The sequence below is a fragment of the Primulina huaijiensis genome, chromosome 12 (assembly GCF_012295235.1).
Source record: "Primulina huaijiensis isolate GDHJ02 chromosome 12, ASM1229523v2, whole genome shotgun sequence".
NCBI classification, from domain to species: Eukaryota; Viridiplantae; Streptophyta; class Magnoliopsida; order Lamiales; family Gesneriaceae; genus Primulina; species Primulina huaijiensis.
The window spans coordinates 9408453-9427593 of record NC_133317.1 but is presented as its reverse complement, the minus strand read 5'-3'; the positions used below and the strand labels follow the sequence as shown (position 1 = coordinate 9427593).

At 35.0% G+C, this 19141-nt stretch overlaps 4 protein-coding genes across 6 annotated transcripts; 2 read left to right on the top strand and 2 right to left on the bottom strand.

Annotated features, from left to right (window-relative positions):
* Window positions 1-208: 208 nt before the first annotated feature.
* On the bottom strand, window positions 209-1111 carry LOC140989393 (uncharacterized). The gene is made up of 3 exons (XM_073458598.1): window positions 605-1111; window positions 501-510; window positions 209-458 (listed from the first exon to the last, which is right to left on the bottom strand). The coding sequence occupies exons 1-3, from the start codon at window positions 1109-1111 to the stop codon at window positions 262-264; spliced, it is 714 nt and encodes a 237-aa protein (XP_073314699.1). The 3' UTR covers window positions 209-261.
* A 541-nt stretch (window positions 1112-1652) lies between these two features.
* On the top strand, window positions 1653-4744 carry LOC140989604 (probable NADH dehydrogenase [ubiquinone] 1 alpha subcomplex subunit 12). Its single transcript, XM_073458881.1, has 5 exons — window positions 1653-1847; window positions 2279-2305; window positions 3895-3986; window positions 4212-4321; window positions 4403-4744. Exons 1-5 carry the CDS (start codon window positions 1759-1761, stop codon window positions 4556-4558), a joined length of 474 nt encoding a protein of 157 aa, XP_073314982.1. The 5' UTR covers window positions 1653-1758; the 3' UTR covers window positions 4559-4744.
* Window positions 4745-5272: 528 nt separating this feature from the next.
* LOC140989605 (uncharacterized) lies at window positions 5273-7496 on the top strand. 2 transcript variants are annotated; one of them, XM_073458883.1, is made up of 5 exons: window positions 5273-5512; window positions 5596-5662; window positions 6266-6358; window positions 6504-6573; window positions 7117-7496. In XM_073458883.1, the coding sequence occupies exons 1-4, from the start codon at window positions 5303-5305 to the stop codon at window positions 6566-6568; spliced, it is 435 nt and encodes a 144-aa protein (XP_073314984.1). In that variant the 5' UTR covers window positions 5273-5302; the 3' UTR covers window positions 6569-6573; window positions 7117-7496. The 2 variants fall into 2 exon arrangements, with proteins under 2 accessions (XP_073314984.1, XP_073314983.1); XM_073458882.1 differs by having other exon boundaries at window positions 7082-7496.
* A 125-nt stretch (window positions 7497-7621) lies between these two features.
* LOC140989602 (uncharacterized) lies at window positions 7622-10050 on the bottom strand. 2 transcript variants are annotated; one of them, XM_073458880.1, is made up of 9 exons: window positions 9787-10050; window positions 9571-9679; window positions 9332-9447; window positions 9090-9209; window positions 8829-8918; window positions 8458-8591; window positions 8034-8298; window positions 7724-7925; window positions 7622-7639 (listed from the first exon to the last, which is right to left on the bottom strand). In XM_073458880.1, exons 1-8 carry the CDS (start codon window positions 9979-9981, stop codon window positions 7770-7772), a joined length of 1185 nt encoding a protein of 394 aa, XP_073314981.1. In that variant the 5' UTR covers window positions 9982-10050; the 3' UTR covers window positions 7622-7639; window positions 7724-7769. The 2 variants fall into 2 exon arrangements, with proteins under 2 accessions (XP_073314981.1, XP_073314980.1); XM_073458879.1 differs by lacking the exon at window positions 7622-7639 and having other exon boundaries at window positions 7668-7925.
* Window positions 10051-19141: the final 9091 nt, after the last annotated feature.

Sequence of the window (19141 nt, the reverse complement as noted above, 5' to 3'; positions counted from 1 at the left end):
CACTAGCTAAAATTGAAAATCTCTTCTTTAAAACACTGAATGCTCTTTCAATGGAATTTCTCAAAGATGCATGTCTGTGATTAAATATTTATTTTTCGGATTCTGGCCCACGATTAGTGTATTCTTCTAGATGATATCGAGCTCTTCTGAAAGGAGCAATGAAACCATCTCTTAGCATAAATCCAGCATCGACAAGATAAAATTTACCTACAAAAAAAAATTGAGGATTAATAATATTTTTATGTACCATTTTTACATTTATTAGTATATGTATGATGAAATACCATTTGGAACTTTTAGCTTATCTTCTCTTTCGAGTGCATCCTCAAGGACACGTCCATCAGCTGCAGAACCTTCCCATCCAGGTAACACATATGTAAACCTCAAGTCAAAGGTACATGAAGCCAACACATTTTGTGTCTGGAAATCTTTTCTTCCTCTATATCTTGCAACATGTTCTTTAGATACTTAAACACGGAAATGTGTTCCATCAATTGCACCAACGCAATCCTATTATATGTATCAAAATTAAATTATTTTTTAATCATGTATGTCTTAAATTTTAATAAAACAATAAAAAAAAAGTTTTATCTATATATTTTACCTTGAAATATTGATAGAATCTATGATTATGAAAGATTTCAGGTGGGACCTCATTTCCATCAGGTTGTATAATGAATTGATCTTGAAGAGATATGATCGCCTTCAAGATATTGTGAAAATGTCGACTGATGGTTTCTCCAGATCGTAAAAATATAAATCCCATTGAGCGAGTACTTTCATTTTGCCCAACAACATACAAAAATTTTGCAAATTGTTCTTCTATGCTGCTATAAATAATATCTTTGAGGAAACTTTTCTCTCGTGATAGTATAACAAATTTCATAAATGTTGTTGGCCCCATACGAAGCACCCCATGAATTCTTTCATCAGTTTCAATACGATACATTAACTCCTTCCTAACTACATCTCTTTTTGAATCTTTTTCTGATATGATGCTACTTATGTAGCTCTTATTTTTATGAAATAACATATTCAAGTGAACAACACAAGCTACTATTGCTACAACCACAATATGTGATCGTCGAGTTGATTCTTTGACTCCATCCATCTATAAAATAAATTTTTTTATACAAAATAAAAGAACTATTGCAAAAATCCAACATATATCATAACCAGAAATAATAAAACAGTAGCACACAAAAGCTGTTAACAAAAATATAACAAAAACAAAAAAATATTTACCAGTATAAAGATCAAGCAACAAAAATTGATTTTGGACATCAACATGCACTCTATTTCATTTTTTTTAATCATAATCAAATTTCACCATAGGTCAAACGCATGAAGGTGATGAAATTTGTAGTCAAACTACAAACTTTAACATGAAATTAATTATTAAACGTAAAAAGAGACTTTGATAATTACTATAATTTTTATCATATCATAATAAATATTATATATTAGAATCATTTATGTTTTTTTTAAATCTATTTATAATATCTTTATGCTTTTCCCCCTGAAAATAGTTGAAAGGACGGCCAAATTTAACAAGAATACATTTTAATTTAAATTATAACTTTATTTTTTTGAGCCAATAACTTTATTTTCCGAGTCCACGTAAAGTTTATATTAAAAATAAAAGCCACAAAAACGCACTACGACTTTATGGTTTCGTAGATCTTTCATCAAAAGCGTGCTGAGGAACATTTCGGTGGTCATCTCTGAGCTTCCCTTTGCAAAGAGACGGCTTCAGCAATGGCGTCGGTGGTGAGAAGCTCTCTGAAATCGATCAGAGAAAAAGGTGTCAGAGGTTTCTTCCGTGAGCTTAAAGATGAAGGATTCCTGTAAGTCTCCATTCCCGTTTCTAATTGTTAACAAATTTTCCTTTACTTTTTTATCTACCTTCGCAACGATCGAAATTTTTTGGATCTGGGTATAATAACAAATTTTTATGTATTCTGAGTTCTTTCCTGTGTATTTTATTTGTTGATTTTTGTTTCGTTTTGTCGATTTGTTATTTAGTTAATTAGTTCCTAGGGTTCATGATTTAAAAATTCATTGCAGTGGAAGCGTGTTCAGCTGAAATCAATTGCTATATTAGCTACGCCTGGTTTTATGGCAACCATATTATTGAACCTGTGATTTGATGCTTTGTATGTTTTTTATTTTTACCCTTCTCAGCTTGAAATCTGTGATGGTTACTTATGTACTTATTTTGTTATTAATTATTAATATGTTCCACTGAGTTATGTATTCTTGCTTTTGTTCTCTGCAGGAGCGCTCTTCTGGATGGAAATCTTATGTAAGTAGTGTTCTGGGACCCTATCTTCATATGTAACTAGGTACTCGGAACATGCAATTCTTGCGAGTTATAAATAATTTAATTTGAGTCGTAGTTTTTATTTGATATTTATCCAATGGGACTGATTGAAAATTGTAATAAATTCCGTAAAATATTATTTTAGTTACTATTTTTTATGATGATGTCTAGAAAACAAACTTCAATTTCCAACTCAATCTAGACACTCTTTAAGAAGGATAACATTATTTTCGAAAATCGATTTTTTGACGCATCATATAGACAAAATTTGAGGTGCTCAAATTAAAATATAGTATTGATAACACAAACTTTGCGACAGTGAAATATATTTAGTGAAATAGTCTAATTGTGTGGTGCATAATTAATATCTGAGTTATTGAGATTATCCTGCTGACTGTTAGTCTGTAGATATTTCTTTTGAGTGTAATGGATTATCAGTGTTATGCTTTGATAAGAAACAAATTTCATTAATGTATGTATATTTATAAAAGTAATGTTTGAGGATAGTACATCATATCCAATTTTCAAAGATTAAAAGTGAGAACCAGCGCCTGGACCTAAACATTTATGTACATGAGTGGATCATTTCGGTCTGTGATAGGTTCTGAAGTGTGCTTTCGGTTTACTGATTGGGCCTCTTTTTTATGAGCATAAATAATTAGATTAATTGTTCCATATGTGAAAAGGCTGGATCTGAGGTTTGTGTGAAGCGACAGATTAAGATTGTCGTTTTCTTGTCATGTGTATGATGCCTACAATGGCCAAAATATATTTTTGTTCTCTGAATATTTAGGCTAGCAAGAAACTGAAAAATATATTGTCTAACCTTTTGACGACGAGAGATTGTGTGTAATTTAGTTGATGGATAACCTGAGGCATTGTATAATTGTCAGTTAGGAAAACAGCATAGAAAAGCCGTGTTCTTTGGGACATTTCCCCTAACTTGGTGTCTAGTCATCTGTAATCTGAACACATTTAAAGCAAAGTAATATTTCACACAGCTCAAATTCTTTTTTGAACTACTTTTTTTTATATAGCTCAGTCTTCCGGAATAAACAACTGCAATCGTCATCATAAAAAGAAGAAATTGTGCAAGGAATCAGATTGTACACAACACATAACGACTCATTGTATGCTTTTCAGTTTCCATGGATCCTGATTCCCGGATCCTACTTGTCGCCTTCACCTTATTCTCCTCGTTGGATTTTGAATGTTATTTGTTGTTCTTATCTATCAAAATTCTTTCTGGTCATCATACATGTTGAGGAGGCAAAATTATGATATGTGAATATCTGCTTTGTGATTTCTTGTTTCTTTTAGTGACATACTCTTATGGCATTTAAATTTTCACACCTCAGTTGTCTTTTTGGGGAAGTTGTGGCTGAAATCTTATGAATGTGTCAAATGTAGGAACAAGGCTAGTGATACTCTTCAAATGGTTTTTTATGCCCTATTCCTCCTTTTTGACGTATTCGCTTGTACCTTTTCTTTAGAACTGAGCAAAAATTGGCATCTCTTGTTTGTTTCTCTGAAGGTTTGATGGTTAGCCATTGTTATTTTTATTTATGCAGGCAGACAAAGATTCACAATATTGGAGCAACACTTATAGGCGTTGATAAATTTGGCAATAAGTACTATCAGAAACTTGGAGATACTCAATATGGTTAGCAGCTTTTTCTGTGCCTATCCTTTCTGCTAATTCTTTTCGTAGAGTTCGGTTACCATTCTCATTGCTCTATTTTGAAGCTCCACTTATCGCAAAGCGTACATGCTTTAGGTTATTGAGATAACTATTTTCTGTGGATGTAATTGCATTTGTTGCTCATGCTGAGAGCTCTCGAAGCTATATCTTGCAAACTGATTATTTATGCATATTACTCGATATTAGGGAGACATAGGTGGGTGGAATATGCTTCTAAGAATCGTTACAATGCTTCTCAAGTCCCACCGGAGTGGCATGGATGGCTTCATTTCGTAACTGATCATACTGGAGATGAGGTTAGTTAGCATACGACCATAATCACTGAATTGAATTTACGTATACGCAGAGAAGCTGAATTAAGAGTACATTTGATGTAGCTGCTCTTATTGAAACCGAAACGATATGGAATTGAGCACAAAGAAAACTTTTCCGGAGAGGGAGATGAATACATCTATCACTCCAAAGGACATAGCCTTAACCCTGGACAAAGAGATTGGACCAGATTCCAACCCTGGCAACCCAAAAAGGACTAATTCTTTGTTATGTTTCAGAGCCAGCTCCAACTGGACCCGGAAAAATGTGCATGGATATGGCATCCTCGTTTTCGTCAATAAATTTATCCATGTACTTGTTTTAAAACATGTGTGATTATCTCATCTCATCCTCAAATTGACAAGCTCACCGTATCGGTTTAATTTTTATAGTCTCATGGTTTCATCGACGTTCCTCCGGCGGAATGTATGTTACGACATGAAATAACTTTCGGGAATGACTTGATATGCTCAATAGGTGATTCAAGAAGTATCATTAGCGAATAACTGACCTTGCAATTTCACACGCTTCGTGGTTAGTCATCCATAGGAAGTTCAATATGTATGCATCCTTTAGGCGTGGAATCTTCTGCTCCAATACAAGTCATGTTTGACAACAACAAAAAAAAAAAAAAACTTATTAGCATGTGAAATAAAACTTGTCAAATTTTACCCAAATATCCTTCTTAAGATTCATGTGTTTACAAAAATAAAATATAATAAAATAAAAAACTTGAACACAAACATCCCACGAGAAACATTTTTTACAAAAATTTAGAATATTTGAAATTATTTTGTTATATTAAAATTTAGTGTGAACTAGTAACACAAATCGTTCAAATATTTTACGTAATGTCATGGACGTGAGCTGTATAAATCTAGGTATTAGTGATATTAATCTGAACCAGCCCAACTTGTTTTTGAGTTGGGCCCAGCCCAATAAGAGAAGACTCCTCCCGTATCAAAATGAGAATTTTAGGGGTTGGAGAAGAGGAGAAACTGAAGCTTGTGGAGATGGCCAAGTTCAACGAGGTTCAGAAGCGGCGCCGCGCTGCTGTCGCTATTTGGAAGAGGAAGGTACACGGGGATCCCTTCACTGGAAAGCTGCAACAGAAGCCTCAACCGCTCTCCATCTCCGGAAAACGCAAGCGCAAGCTCTTGAAAAAATGGCGACGGGTCCGTAAATTAGTTTAATGAGTGATATTTGTCTTTTCAAACTCTATCGTTCATCGATTTATTTATTTATTTTTTTGATACAGGAGCAAAAGGAGGCAGTGGAGAAAGGATTAATCACGATGCAAGATGTAGAGATGGCTGTTGCTGATGGTACGTAGTTGATATTTTCGATGTTTAATCCTGAATCATGGTGACAATTATCTTGCTATGTCGATGATGAGCTGAATTAGCTTGTTACTTTTTGAAAAATTTTGCTACCTATTTGCTGTCAAAACGTTCGCCTTGCTAATGTTTTGCCAGCGTTTGAATTCTTGCAATTTATTCATTCTTTGTAATGCTGTTTATCGTGAGAGGTTTTGAATTCGGTGAGATTGCATGATAATGTATAATTTTTGGCTTTTAACCTGAATTCGAACAGATGTCACTCCCCTAATTCCTTAGATTCTTGGGCACCTTTTGACTCTTGGGATGTCACGACAGAGGATTGGATGGACATAGCTATTTTTGAACTCTAGTTATGGTAAAACTTGAGCCAAACAAGGGATTATACAAGGACTTTGAATCTCATTCTTCACACCAACGATGTCTTAGTTTCAGATACTAATTGTCTAAGAATTAGAGAGATCCTAATGAAGTCTAAAAGTCTAATCATGTTAGAACCACTCATCTTCCTAATATTTTGACGGTCTCTGTGTACTCTACTTGAATGGTCTTTGATAGGATGTCTTTTGGTTTTGGTGGATTTTATTTCAGGGACTTCAAAAGATGCCTCGAAACCCTCTGTTAGATTTTCCATGAAGAAGAGTGCTAAACTTAAAGTTAAGCAATTGAAGAAGAACAAGAAAGGTGCGGTGATTCTGTACTTTACAGAGAATTTTTCATTTGTAAATGATCATTACTTCTTGTTTCTTGAAGTCATTCTCTTCATTATTTATGGCTTATTATTGGAATTGATCAGCTCGTCTCGTCAATTTTGTGATCCTTTTTACAGTTAAGAACACTGTAAAATCTCAAAAACCTGCTGGAGATGTTTCAAGTGATGCCATGGTGGAGTAAATGGGGTAAGCAGAGCGCATTCGAATAACCATTTAAGGGGATGCTATTTCCGTTTTGTACCGTGCTGCTATTTTCTAGTGTTCAATCAATTTTCAGAAATATATTAGAAATCTCCACTGTCGCATAAAGTTTTTTCAGCGATCGAAATGGCCATATGCTCCCATAATAAGTTTTCTCGCAGTCTCAAAATTTATATTGAATATTGGACGATTTAAAGTTTCTTAAGAATGAATCCGGTTTTCCCGAAATATGAAAATTTAAGATTACTCTTTATTTAACAGAACACCATTGATTATCTATGCTAGATCCCTTTGATGTATGACAAAGTGCCTCTGGAACCTCAAGGTGCAATTTGTAAGAAGTTCTATGGTTGTGAATCTGGTTTCAAATGGTTCATGTCATTTAATCAGGAATTAGTCTATAAGTTTTACTACTTGGCAAACACTGTCTTCCGTTAAAGAAAATTGAAATCTTTTGTTGACGTTGCATTGTATTTTCTGGATTCGCTTGCAGTTCACAAATGTGCAAATCGAAGAACCTGATTGTAGGACTTATACCCCTAGAGGGCTTTATAAGCAGGTGGCTGTGCTCATAACACGAGACCACCACTGTGTTGGAGTGGGAGCGCAAGCAAACTGTAGCCATACACAAGCTTTTTGCGTCAATTTAAATATTATTAGTTTTAGCTCAAGACAAAGGACATTCAAAGTAAATTTTAGCATGGATTAATTTGATGGTTTGAGTAACAAATTTTAGCTATTATTCGAATGATTGCTTGATAAATTTTCACAAGGCTTCAAAAGAGCTCGGCTCCAGTTCGAGAAGCCTTATTTTTCTAAGAGGAAATTATAGTCGACGTACTTATAGTGTTTATTTTAAGATAGTCATCCTTGAGAAGCCTTATTTTCTAAGGGGAAATTATGGTCAATGGACTCGTGTTTTGTTTTCTAAGACAAGTACACAGGATGGCTATTTTTTGACAAAGAACACACATAAGATCTTAAAAACTGTCCCATTTTTTATTTTTGAGCTTACAAAATTTGAGTATGCCCTTGACTACGAAAAAATTAACTACTATTCAACTAGCTTGGACCATGCAAACATAAGTTGGTGCTCCTGAATCCATTGATAAATAAAAGTGTAGACCTAGTTTACAAGAAAAAATAACAGCATCTCTGTTTCCGGGCACGCAGAAACAAAGCTACGATTTCCTAAATAGGCAAGAGCTCTTAAGTGTCGTGCAATAATCACCAACTGTTGGGGAGTTCTTAATGAATTCCCATATCTTGGCAGAATTCTTCAACCAATCACGTTCAGATACGGTCCTCAAAAATGATGGGCCACTCATGGACAAAACCTGCAAATTTTAGTGGGTACTTTCTCTAAAAAAGCTAGAAAGGGTAATGCTTCGATTTAGTTCAAATATTTAAGTTTGCATAGTAATGAAGATTAGAGATAGAGTAACCTGATCCCTTATTTTCCATAGAGCGCACATATAGCTTTCATATTGTGGCCTTGAGGAGTCATCTTTATCTTGGGATGGCACAAGAAACAACTTCAGGTCCGAACTCGAATCTTTGAGATTTTCAAAAGCTGTGGCTGAGGATTGAGACTCCTTAGATCCATCTTTCTGGCCTTCTGATCTTAGGAATGAAGAAGAGCGAAAACACTCCGCAAGCGCCTTTTTCATTTTTAGAAAATTACGTGGGGTGATATCTCGGTCACGAATCCTACGAACAAATGAAATGAGAAATATCTTAATCGATGTTTATCCTAAGTCCAGATCAAAATACCGAAAAGAAACGCTCACATTTGTTGTGAGTCGGTTATCTTGATTGTTATTCATTTGCGGCAATGTCTGCAAGTGGAAAGAGATTATATCAACTCACCTCGTGTGTACAAAAATTGGAGTGGCAATGTATTCTTCCCCACCATGTGGAAGTTTATCGAAGTTGCTCGAGCTCTGTGGATGTGAATGCATCACACAAGATGGGTCTGGTATGCCATGTTTCAACAAATCCACCTAGATGAAAGCAATGACGTTACTTAATCATGCCAGTGGATCAATACATCAAAGGATGATGACTAACTAAATTTATAGCCGTAGACAAACTCCCGTAAATATAAACCAATTCTCAAACGATAATGGCCAACTTATGATAGAACAACAATCACCAGAGAACTGCTAAAAAAAATCACCTGAGAAAAAAAGTGCATTTTCACAAAGTTAACGATACAGAAATGTGGAAGAAACGGATACCGTTAACATCAAGCGCCACATGCTAGCATCACGAACTCCATTGGACACCACGATGATTACATGACAAATAGATGCGAGGAGAATGCCAAGCTACAATAATTCCTTGCAGCAGATTAAACAAAAATGTTCCCTTCAAGATCTTTTCAATGAATTCAAAATAACTTAGCAATGCTGAAGATGCCAAGCTGGACTTGAGGAAAATAGATCAAATAATGCGTTATGGTACAAAACTTCCTAAGTGGAACATTTCAACATGATTACCTGGATACTCATCACTTCATGAGCTAATTCCGCAGATAGAGATTCTCCACTGATTACAGAGAGCGTAGACGACCCATCGGGCCGAATCATCTCTGCTAAAACAGAGGGACTAAATACAGGCTGCACAAGATAGATAACCGTAAGCAGCTAATCACACAATCTCTGAAAATGCAACTCCTGACAGTCTATAAACTTCGTGCAATAAAAAAACTAAACCCAATGGAAACAACCAATTTCTCAACCTGTGTGTCAAGAAGTATAATCCTCTCCGAAGAAATCCTCGGTTCGATCCCGACAGTACAATGCCTTGCCATTGCCCTTGTTTCCTCTGATTCTACCCCAAAAGGAGACATCATACCTGCATACAAATTACTCAAGCACGAGCCACAATTTGCATTAAATATCAAATTACAGTAGCGCTGCCAAGATTCAATGCAAGAGACATTGATTATCCCGGAAGAACAACACTACACACACATACCAGGTGAGGAAGAATCAGAACCATATATTTCATTCAAAATGGTCGATTTCCCGACCCCGGGAGGACCAATCACACCCACCACAGTAAACTCCGCGTTTTCCGTCAGAAACTGCACAATAATCACAAGGCCCCAAAAAATATCAGATAAAATCGAAAACCCACCCACGAAATACTACTGCGAACCGAGTGTGTTTTTGAGGAAGAAAGAGAACTTACTGGTAAAAGTCGATCGATCTGGAGATCCCAGGTATCTGACAAGAGGTTGAGTGAAGCAATAGAGGAAAGGCGCGAGCGTAGCGCGGCCTCCTCATCTGCGCCGCCGCGGTTAAATTTTCCGGAGGTGACGAGTCCGGGTTTCGCTAAAAGGATTTTGGGAGCAGGGGAAGGGTTTGCAGAGCCGTCGGCGGCCATTGTTGCTCTTTCTTAGCTCTAGCTAATGAACAGTAAGGTGCAAAACAATACGAAGAGGAATCAGAAATGAGTAAAAATTAGGCAAAAAAGGACTATATTGTGATTTTTTTAAAAAAAAAGATTCATGATTAAAATTATCTGTACTTACGTTTTAAGTTTAAAATCTCTAAACACGCCCATTTTCCCTAATTATCCCCGATTAAACATCCATAGCTATTTTCGAAAAAAATTTCAAAAGCTCTCCGACCGTTCCCATAAAATTCTCGAAAAACCCTTCCCTCAAGCCGACGCTTACTCAATCGAAGGAATGACAAACGAAAATGTGGTAAGATTCGCGTTTATTTCGATTTGTTGCTTCTGTGTTTTTGTCCATTTTTGTGATTTATGTATGCTGTGTGTGTGAATCGACGGTTTTTTTTTTTACTTTGATGGTCGACGATGAAAGGTCTACCATAACGTATGGTCGACCTCACATGGTCGACCATCCAAGTAAAAAAGCCAATAGATTATGGTCGACCACCCTTGTTTGTATGGTCGACCATGTAGTCAAATGGTCGACCATAGGTTATGATCGACCATTTTGCTAAAACTCGTTACAAGGGTGAATAAGTGCATTATATATGACTTTAATGATTCCTTGATGGCTGCCTGAAATTATCACCAATTCATCCTCGTCTGGTACTATTTCTAACAACTTCGTCAAAAACAAACTCCACGAAGAAGTACACTCGACATCTACGATTCCCCACGCCAAAGGATATTGGTGATAATTTCCATCTTGTGCCGATGCCACCAGTAAAACACCATTATACTTGCCCTTCAACCACGTACCATCAATTGATACAACTTTCCGCATATTTCGATATCCTCTGACGCATGCACCAAAGGCAAGAAACATATACTTGAATCGATTTTTCTCGTCGACAAAAATGTATGTTACGCTTCCTCGATTCATCTGCTCAACCATGTGCAAATAACAAGTCAATAAAGCAAAACTCTTCGTAGGATCACCTTTCAACATATTGTCTGCTAGTTCTTTCCCTTTCCAAGCCTTGTAGTATGATATATCAGCATTCATACTATTGCGCATCATCGCCATCACCGCTTTTGGTACAATTGGAACTGGATGACCTTGGAAATTATCCACCAACATATCACGAACAACAGCAGAACTCGTTCCACGGATTCTTTTTCGTCTCCCAGTCAAACCACATGTGTGTGTATTGCAATATGTCCGAACAGAAAATGCATGTGAATCATTCCTAATCTTTGAGGTCCAGATTCTCCACTTACAATCAGACACTACACATTTTACAGCGTACACTTTTTGACTACTTTTAACCGTCTCAAATTCAAAGCAAGCTTCCAAACTTATTCTAATTATCTCTTTTTTCACTGCTTCTCGGTTTGGAAATTCTTGACCAACAAACAAGTTTGAACCATCAGTGAATGAAAATGAGTCATTATCAATATTTACATCCGCAACCAAATTTGCGGCAACACTTGCAACAAGATTTGCCTCGACCTCGTTTGCGTCATTACATGCTTCATCATATAACTCGTCTTTGTTACTACAATCCACATGCATGGCATCCACGTTATGTGCTTCGTCGAAAAAGCCAGTGCTATTATTACCATCCACAGAAACAATATTCAAGTGAAAATAATCATCAAAATGTATCTGTTCGATAAAATTGCAATTGCTTTCGTGCACATTATCAAAAACATTAACAGAAGCAGCACGTTCAATTTCAACTTGAAGCACTGGCCTACTTCTCGGACAACCAAGATAAAAATATGCTTTCAAATCATGGTCATTCTCTATGTAAATTTGTTGAATGTTGCACGGCAAATCTAGAAGATAACTCATCCTCAAGATGACATTATCTTCTAATTTTTCAGCTCTATATAGTTCACTTTTTAAAATTTCAAAATCACAAATATCATCGTCCACTGGAATAGCAACAAACTTTGCATTGGGCCATGGATTCCATTTATATACCAGCTCCTCGTTTTCCCATTTCCCATCGAAATGAACAACAATAACTGTTGGCATATCTACAAAATTCACCAAAACATATGATAATTAGTCAACAAAACATATAATAATTAGAATGGACAAAATTTATTAAATTATAATTATAAAAAAAAGACAACATTATGTCCACCCGAAATTTGTTCGGTCGACCAAGAAGAATACTTCTTGGTCAAGGGTAATTCTTCTTGGTCGACCAAACTCCATTCTTGGTCGACCAAGAAGGAATTCTTCTTGGTCGACCAAGTTGAGGAAAAAAATTCTTCTTCAACGACAGACTTAATTTTCGGCGAGGTTAATTTTGGTAGATGGCTACACGAAGAAAACAATGAATGGAGTTCAATGGAAATGGAGAAAACTTACTGTGTTTTTTCTTCAAAAGGAGACGACTTGGTCTTCAAATACAGAAGAATCGGGCAATAGATGTAGATCTAGATCTGAAGAATGAGCAACAACAGATTGTCAACTTCTCTTTAATGTAATGCGGCAGCCGTTGATATGGTAGATGAGGTTTTTACACTATTTAATTAATGTAATGCGGCAGCCGTTGATGTGGTAGATGAGATTTTTACATTTGGACAGCTGGTAACCCAAATTTCCCAGAAACGAAGAGGAAGAAGCGGGTCGACTGAGAAGAAAGAGAAAAAACGAGAAGAGAACAATTAATTTATTAAGTTGACAGTTCAATTAAGGTTTAATATAATAATCAAGAGTCAACTCCTTCTTTTTTTTAAAAAAAGTCAGAGTCCTTCTTTTTTAAATCTTTTATGTATTAATCCTATTTTTTTAATTGTTCCGTGATTTTCACTATGTTTTTCCCCATCCAATTATAATTAAATTTATAATAAATTGCTATTTCATATATGATTGTATTAGTATTATTTTTTTAATCTAATATTGAGTTTAATTATTATTTTTTTAAAAGGCTAATAAGTGTGTTTGGGTGGAGAAACTAACATATTAATTTTTTTTTAAAAAAAGTGTTTTTATTAGATAACATATTATTTGGTTACAAAAATTGTTTTCTAAAAAATACTTCATTAAAAGTTAAAATTATGGTTTTTTCTTATGCTATATTTTTGTTTAAAAATAAAACAATTTCTTTTAACATTTATCAAAATTAAAAACTGTTCTTAATTTTTCTTAATAAAACATTTTGAAATTAAATTTATTTCTCAAATACATATGGAGGCGACGGTGGCACAATTTCGCAAATGCAACGAGTTTCCATTGAACAATGTTTTGAAATTGTGTTTTTTAATGGCGTTTTCATGATTTATTCAGGGCATCTCCAACCCTGCACGTCATTTTGATGCAGGGAAACCTTCTCCAACATAGCTTCATTTCCTCTTCTCCTCTCTTTATTTTTTTTATTTTTTTTGTTTTTATTTATTATTAATATTATTTAAATAATAATATAATATTATTATATTATTTTAATAATTAGATATATTTAAATAATAGTATAATATTTATTATATTATTTTAATAATTAGATATTTAATCATAAAAATTAAAATATTTAATTAAATATATATTTAAATATATTTTTAAATAATTTTATAATTAAGCATCAAACACACAAATTTATTGAATAATATTTAAACATTCAAGCACACAGTTAAAATAAAAATACGAATTCGAATTCATTTAATTTAAATATGAATATAATAAAAGATAAAAAAACAAAATCATCAATAATTTGGAAAATCGGATCTAGATCCAAATCCAGATCCTTCAAAATCACCAAAATATTTTCCAAATGCGCTGCCCTCATGTTGACGACGTTCTTCATCTCTTTTTTGCATTATTCTTGCTTGTTCGTTTTGAACAATTTGACGCATTTTTGGATCGCCAATTGTGCTTAGATTAATGTACAGAAAACTTTATTCTCCTCTTGAATTTTAGCCAATTCTATTTGTTGTTGACGAATTTCTAGTCTTTTTTGGTCATTTTTCAATGCTAACATCTTAATATCATAATTTTGTTGGATATCGGTAGATCCCTATTGCAATACATTGATAAGCTCGCAATGTCCTTCCATCATCGTAGAAATCAATTCCGAAAAATTTTCTTATCTTTTTTTCTTTAATTTGGATTTTTTCACTCCAAGAGGTCGTTGAGATGGAATTCCAGCTGCATTCTTATCACTACTTAAATTAATTGAAAATGAATTTACTGCAAGCGAACCTGATATTGGAGATTCTGGTTCTTGAGTATCCGACTGTGATGAATCCAGATTTGTGACATGTTGTTTGGATACTGGCATCGGTGCACTGTCATTGGCCGAAAATTTCTCCATATCTTTCATTATAGGCCAAACATGATCAAACTTGAATACTTTAATGAATTTTTTTTTTATCTTGCATCGTTAAATCTTTTGCCATGTTCAACTGCACAGAAATATCTTATTCCTATAAAAAAAATAGACTTAGAGTTTTCATGTAAATAAAATAATAAATAATTACAATATCTTCTTCAGATGCATCACTCGGCTTCATCTTTTCAATTATACTAACACATCCACATAATTTCTAACAGGACGGAGGATAACTTGCATGCGACATTGCAATGATATGATATTGTGTACTTGCATGTTATTCGATTTTCCGGCATTGAAAGCTTCTTCAATACGACTCCAAAATCGATCTTTGGATTGGTTTGTACCAAAAATAGGATTTTGCAAAATGTCAAGATAAACATGACACAAGAGTTTATCTTCTTCAATAGCGTAATTATTTGTTCAGAAAGTGGAGTCTATTGAATTTCTTTGAACAATGAGATTATTTAGTTGTAGATTGTAATGTTTATGATTTAATCAACCAACAAAGAAGGTTATTTATAGTGGGAAGGTGACCTACCAGTCAAAAGCGCATCTACCAGTCCAAACTCATATGTCAATCAAAACTTATCTACCAGTCCAAACTCATCTACCAATAAAAAACATATATACCAAACTCATCTACCAGTCGAAAATGCATCTACCAGTCAAAAACACATCTACCAGTCCAAAATGCATTTACCAAACTCACACACATCTATCAAACTCATATACTAGTCAAAAACGTATCTATCAGTCAAAACTCTTCTACCAGTCAAAAACACATATACCAAACTCATCTACCAACTCAAAATGCATCTACCAAACTCATATACTAGTAAAAAAACATATATATCAGTCCAAACTCATTTATCAGTCCAAAATGCATCTACCAAACTCAGCTACAAAAATAACTCATCACCAATCAAAGGCACATCTATATAATGTAACTATAGTATCATATTTTCCTACAGATTTTACCTTCTTTCTAAGTAAAAAAATCAATTCGTATTCTCTATTTGATGCAAACTCATCTAGCTCATCTTCATTGTCAGACAATGATGATGATATTCAATTTGTTGAAAACTTTGAAAATAGAAGAAGAGAAATATTGTCAACTATAGCTGATATGAATCCTCTTACGCAAGAAAAGCAAACACGATTAAATTCGAATCACATCCTCAATTCAATAACGAACAAGGATATTTGTTGTGTGTCCATACCTTTTGAATCAAGTATTGCGCAATCTTCACCCCTAAACTACGTGGTTTAATAATAAACGATCACAAAGAACAATCGGCATTCAAACGAACCTTCAAAGAACTCGTCTTTGACAATCCGTGTAAGAAACGAGCGACAAACGCCACAAAGTAAAACTTTGATAAGTTTGATTTTGAAAACAAAACAAAAGCATTGAAAGAGTTAAGAGAAAACTCAAAACTATTATATAAACTCAATGAATAATTTGAATTATCTTCAAAATTCGTCCAAAACATGTTTACATACTCAAAAAAATATCAAATCTAGTTATCAAATAATTAGGACTCTAAACAAGGAAACAAAGATTTTTCTCGCAGCAGGATGCGCTCAGGCGGTAGGATTTGACCGCTCGAGCGTCGAGTGTTCTGGAGTTTTGGCGCTCGAGCGGTAAGATTTGGTCGCTCGGGCACCGATGCTTCTGGACTCCTCATCATTTATCGCTCGAATAACGTTCCTATGACTCCCAAACTTACTCTCATGCATCACGAACCCTTCAACACTTTGCACCTCGCTTTTAAGCCCTTCCTGATTGCTCATGATTCTAAGAAGTGCCTCCTTGAATCTCTTTAGTCGTCCTCTCGTAATTGGTCCCTCCGACAACTGTAAAGGATCCCATGCATTACTTGGAGCTGGACCATCCGTGATCGCATCATCTTCCCTTCTTGAAAAGGATTTGTCCTCAAATCTTGTTCATCGCCTATATCAAACAACGAAAGATCACTAAAATTAAAAGTAGAACTGATATTATACTCACCTGGCTGATCGAGTTTGTAGGCTTTGTCATTGATCCTTTCAAGGACTTGAAATGGTCCATCACCTCTAGGTAAAAGCTTCGAACGTCGCTTCTCGGGAAACCTTTTCTTTCGCAAGTGTAGCCACATTAGTACAACTTCCCCCATTTATGATCATGTTGCAAACCTTTTGATTTACGAAAAACCTAGTATGGAACAAGTTCTCTCTTTGTTTAGCCTCCTCTTCCTTGACTTGGGCACTCATGATCCGCCTAGTCACTAGTGCTTCACCTACAACTGCTTCGCATCCCTCATCAAGATCCTCTAATGCAGGCATCTCATCATCACCACCCTCATCATCACTCTCACTTTGAGAATCATATTCACCATAGCCATTCAATATCATTACCCTCTTATTAGGACATTGGCTAGCAATATGACCAACTCTTGACACCTAAAACATTTAATATCTCTAGAACGATTAAGATGAGTTTTAGATTTACCTTGTTCTCCTTGTTTAGACGTCTCTTGCTTGGTCTCAGTCTTGGGTTTGGTCTTCACCTTACTCTCTTCACGTCTCACCGCATTTGGTCGCCAAGAAGATGACGAACTCCTAGTTTGATTGGTGCGGTCAACCCCTCGCCTCTTGAATTATTGCTCTACCTTTGTGGCCATTTGCACCATCTCGTCTAGATCCAAATAGTGCCTAAGCTCTATTTGGTCTTGAATCTCTCTGTTCAAACCACAAAGAAAACGGGCCCTTGTCACCTCACTATCCTTCTCTATATTTGCCCTAATCATGACTACTTCAAACTCTTTATAGTAGTCCTCGACACTCTTTACTTCTTGTCTCAAAGTTCGTAGCATCTTAAACATTTATCTATAGTAGTGACTGGGTACAAACCTCTTCCTCATGACCCTCTTCATCTCATCCCAAGTTTCAATGGGTCTCTCATTATATCTCATTCTAGTGGTCACTAGTAGATCCCACCAAATGAGAGCGTAGTCTAGAAATTCAACCACCGTCAACCTAACCTTTTTTTGTTCGGAATAGTGGTGACATTCAAACACAAATTCTATCCTCTTTTCTCACTCTAAATATTCCTTAGGTTCAGAGTTCCCATGGAACGATGTAATCTTCATCTTAATACTACTTATGTTACCAACTTCCTTATTCCCAATATCGTATCTACCCCGTACGGCTTCTCTTCTTCCTTTACCAAACCCTCTACCTCGTTCGTTCCTACCCCAATTCTCGTTTTGGCTCTCCTCGTCTCCCTCCAAATCATATCCCTCCTCTTCTTCTCCTTTAACCAAATCTTTAGGCTTAGATTTATTTCCACAAGTACTAACTTCAAGCCTACTCATCCTCTCATGTAACGGCTCCAACTCGACCCTCATCATCCTAGTGAAATGGCCGAACAACGCTTCCATTTGAACCTTAGACAACAATTGGTTTAAACTATCTCCTACCTCCTTCTCAATTTTTTCTTTCGGACATTGTACATGCAAGAAAACATTAGTAGAAATAAAAGATATTCCTCACTCGAATACTCACGGTCACTCCAAAGAAAATTCGCTCGTCTATCCTCTCTATTTTTTTTCTCAATGCAAATACTCACCGTTCACTCCAAATAAATAATGCTCGCACTCAAGTGTTTTCACTCGAATTTGATAGTTCTCTCGAAGGTGTGCTCAAGCTTTGTATTTGTATATATCAAACAATCAAGTTAAACTCGCGAACAATTGTGATCGACTCATTTGGACTGTGTAGACGAGAAATTTGAAATTTTTTTATTTTTACTCTGAGAGACACTTGAATATGACTCATAAAAAGGAATAGAACAAAATACTAAAACAAATTTGTAGCAAATTTTCGGATTTTTTGTATTTTTTTTATTGGCACAACGGTGATTGTGCAACTCGAAAATCCCAAGAAAAAAATTCACAAAATTTCGAGAATAACAGATTCACGAAAAAGACGAAAAACGATAGACAAAGCAGATCTGCAAACAAACGAAGGAATTATACAGATTTGAAAATTTAAGAACAAAATACTTACTTGAATTCAATGATCCAAAACTCAGATACCAAATGATATGAATCCTCTTACGCAAGAAAATCAAACACGATTAAATTCGAACCACGTCCTCAATTCAATAACGAACATGAATCGTTGTTGTGTGTCCCGACCTTTTGAATCAAGTATTGCGCGATCTTCACCCCTAAACTACGTGGTTTAGTAATAAATGATCACAAGAACAACCGACACTCAAACGAGCCTTCAAAAAACTCGTCTTTGACAATCCATGTAAGAAACGATCGATAAACGCCACAAAGTAAAACTTTGATAAGTTTGATTTTGGAAAAAAAAGCAAAAGCCTTGAAAGAGTTGAGAGAAAGCTCAAAACTATTATATAAACTCAATGAATAATCTGAATAGTCTTCGAAATTCGTCCAAAACATGTTTACATACTCAAAAAGATATCAAATATAGTTACCAAAATAATTAGGACTCTAAACAAGGAAACAAAGATTTTTCTCGCATTTATACCAATTTAGGTATCACATTTTAACTTCACAAACGACACATCTAAAGTCACTCAATATTACTTGAAATATTTTTTTATATGCCAAAATAATCAAAATTGAGTCTTCAAATGGTAAAATCAAGTATGCGTAGGATCGAATTAGGTACTATTTATATCAATTTAGATACCACATCTTTGTATTTGTGGAATCAAATTATGTCTTATTTGTATTAGTTTAGGTATCAAATTTTTTACTTCATTAATGTCATCATAAGTGCCACTC

Bases quoted from the DNA above. Each gene is read 5' to 3' on its own strand.
- LOC140989604 (XM_073458881.1), top strand. From the start codon at position 1,759: ATGGCGTCGGTGGTGAGAAGCTCTCTGAAATCGATCAGAGAAAAAGGT. The intron at 1,848-2,278 runs GTAAGTCTCCAT...TGTTCTCTGCAG, and splicing joins CTTAAAGATGAAGGATTCCT to GAGCGCTCTTCTGGATGGAA. The intron at 2,306-3,894 runs GTAAGTAGTGTT...TTATTTATGCAG, and splicing joins CTTCTGGATGGAAATCTTAT to GCAGACAAAGATTCACAATA.
- LOC140989393 (XM_073458598.1), bottom strand. From the start codon at position 1,111: ATGGATGGAGTCAAAGAATCAACTCGACGATCACATATTGTGGTTGTA.
- LOC140989602 (XM_073458880.1), bottom strand. From the start codon at position 9,981: ATGGCCGCCGACGGCTCTGCAAACCCTTCCCCTGCTCCCAAAATCCTT. The intron at 9,680-9,786 runs GTAAGTTCTCTT...ATTATTGTGCAG, and splicing joins AGATCGATCGACTTTTACCA to TTTCTGACGGAAAACGCGGA. The intron at 9,210-9,331 runs GTTGAGAAATTG...TATCTTGTGCAG, and splicing joins TTATACTTCTTGACACACAG to CCTGTATTTAGTCCCTCTGT.
- LOC140989605 (XM_073458883.1), top strand. From the start codon at position 5,303: ATGAGAATTTTAGGGGTTGGAGAAGAGGAGAAACTGAAGCTTGTGGAG. The intron at 5,513-5,595 runs GTCCGTAAATTA...TTTTTGATACAG, and splicing joins TCTTGAAAAAATGGCGACGG to GAGCAAAAGGAGGCAGTGGA. The intron at 5,663-6,265 runs GTACGTAGTTGA...ATTTTATTTCAG, and splicing joins AGAGATGGCTGTTGCTGATG to GGACTTCAAAAGATGCCTCG.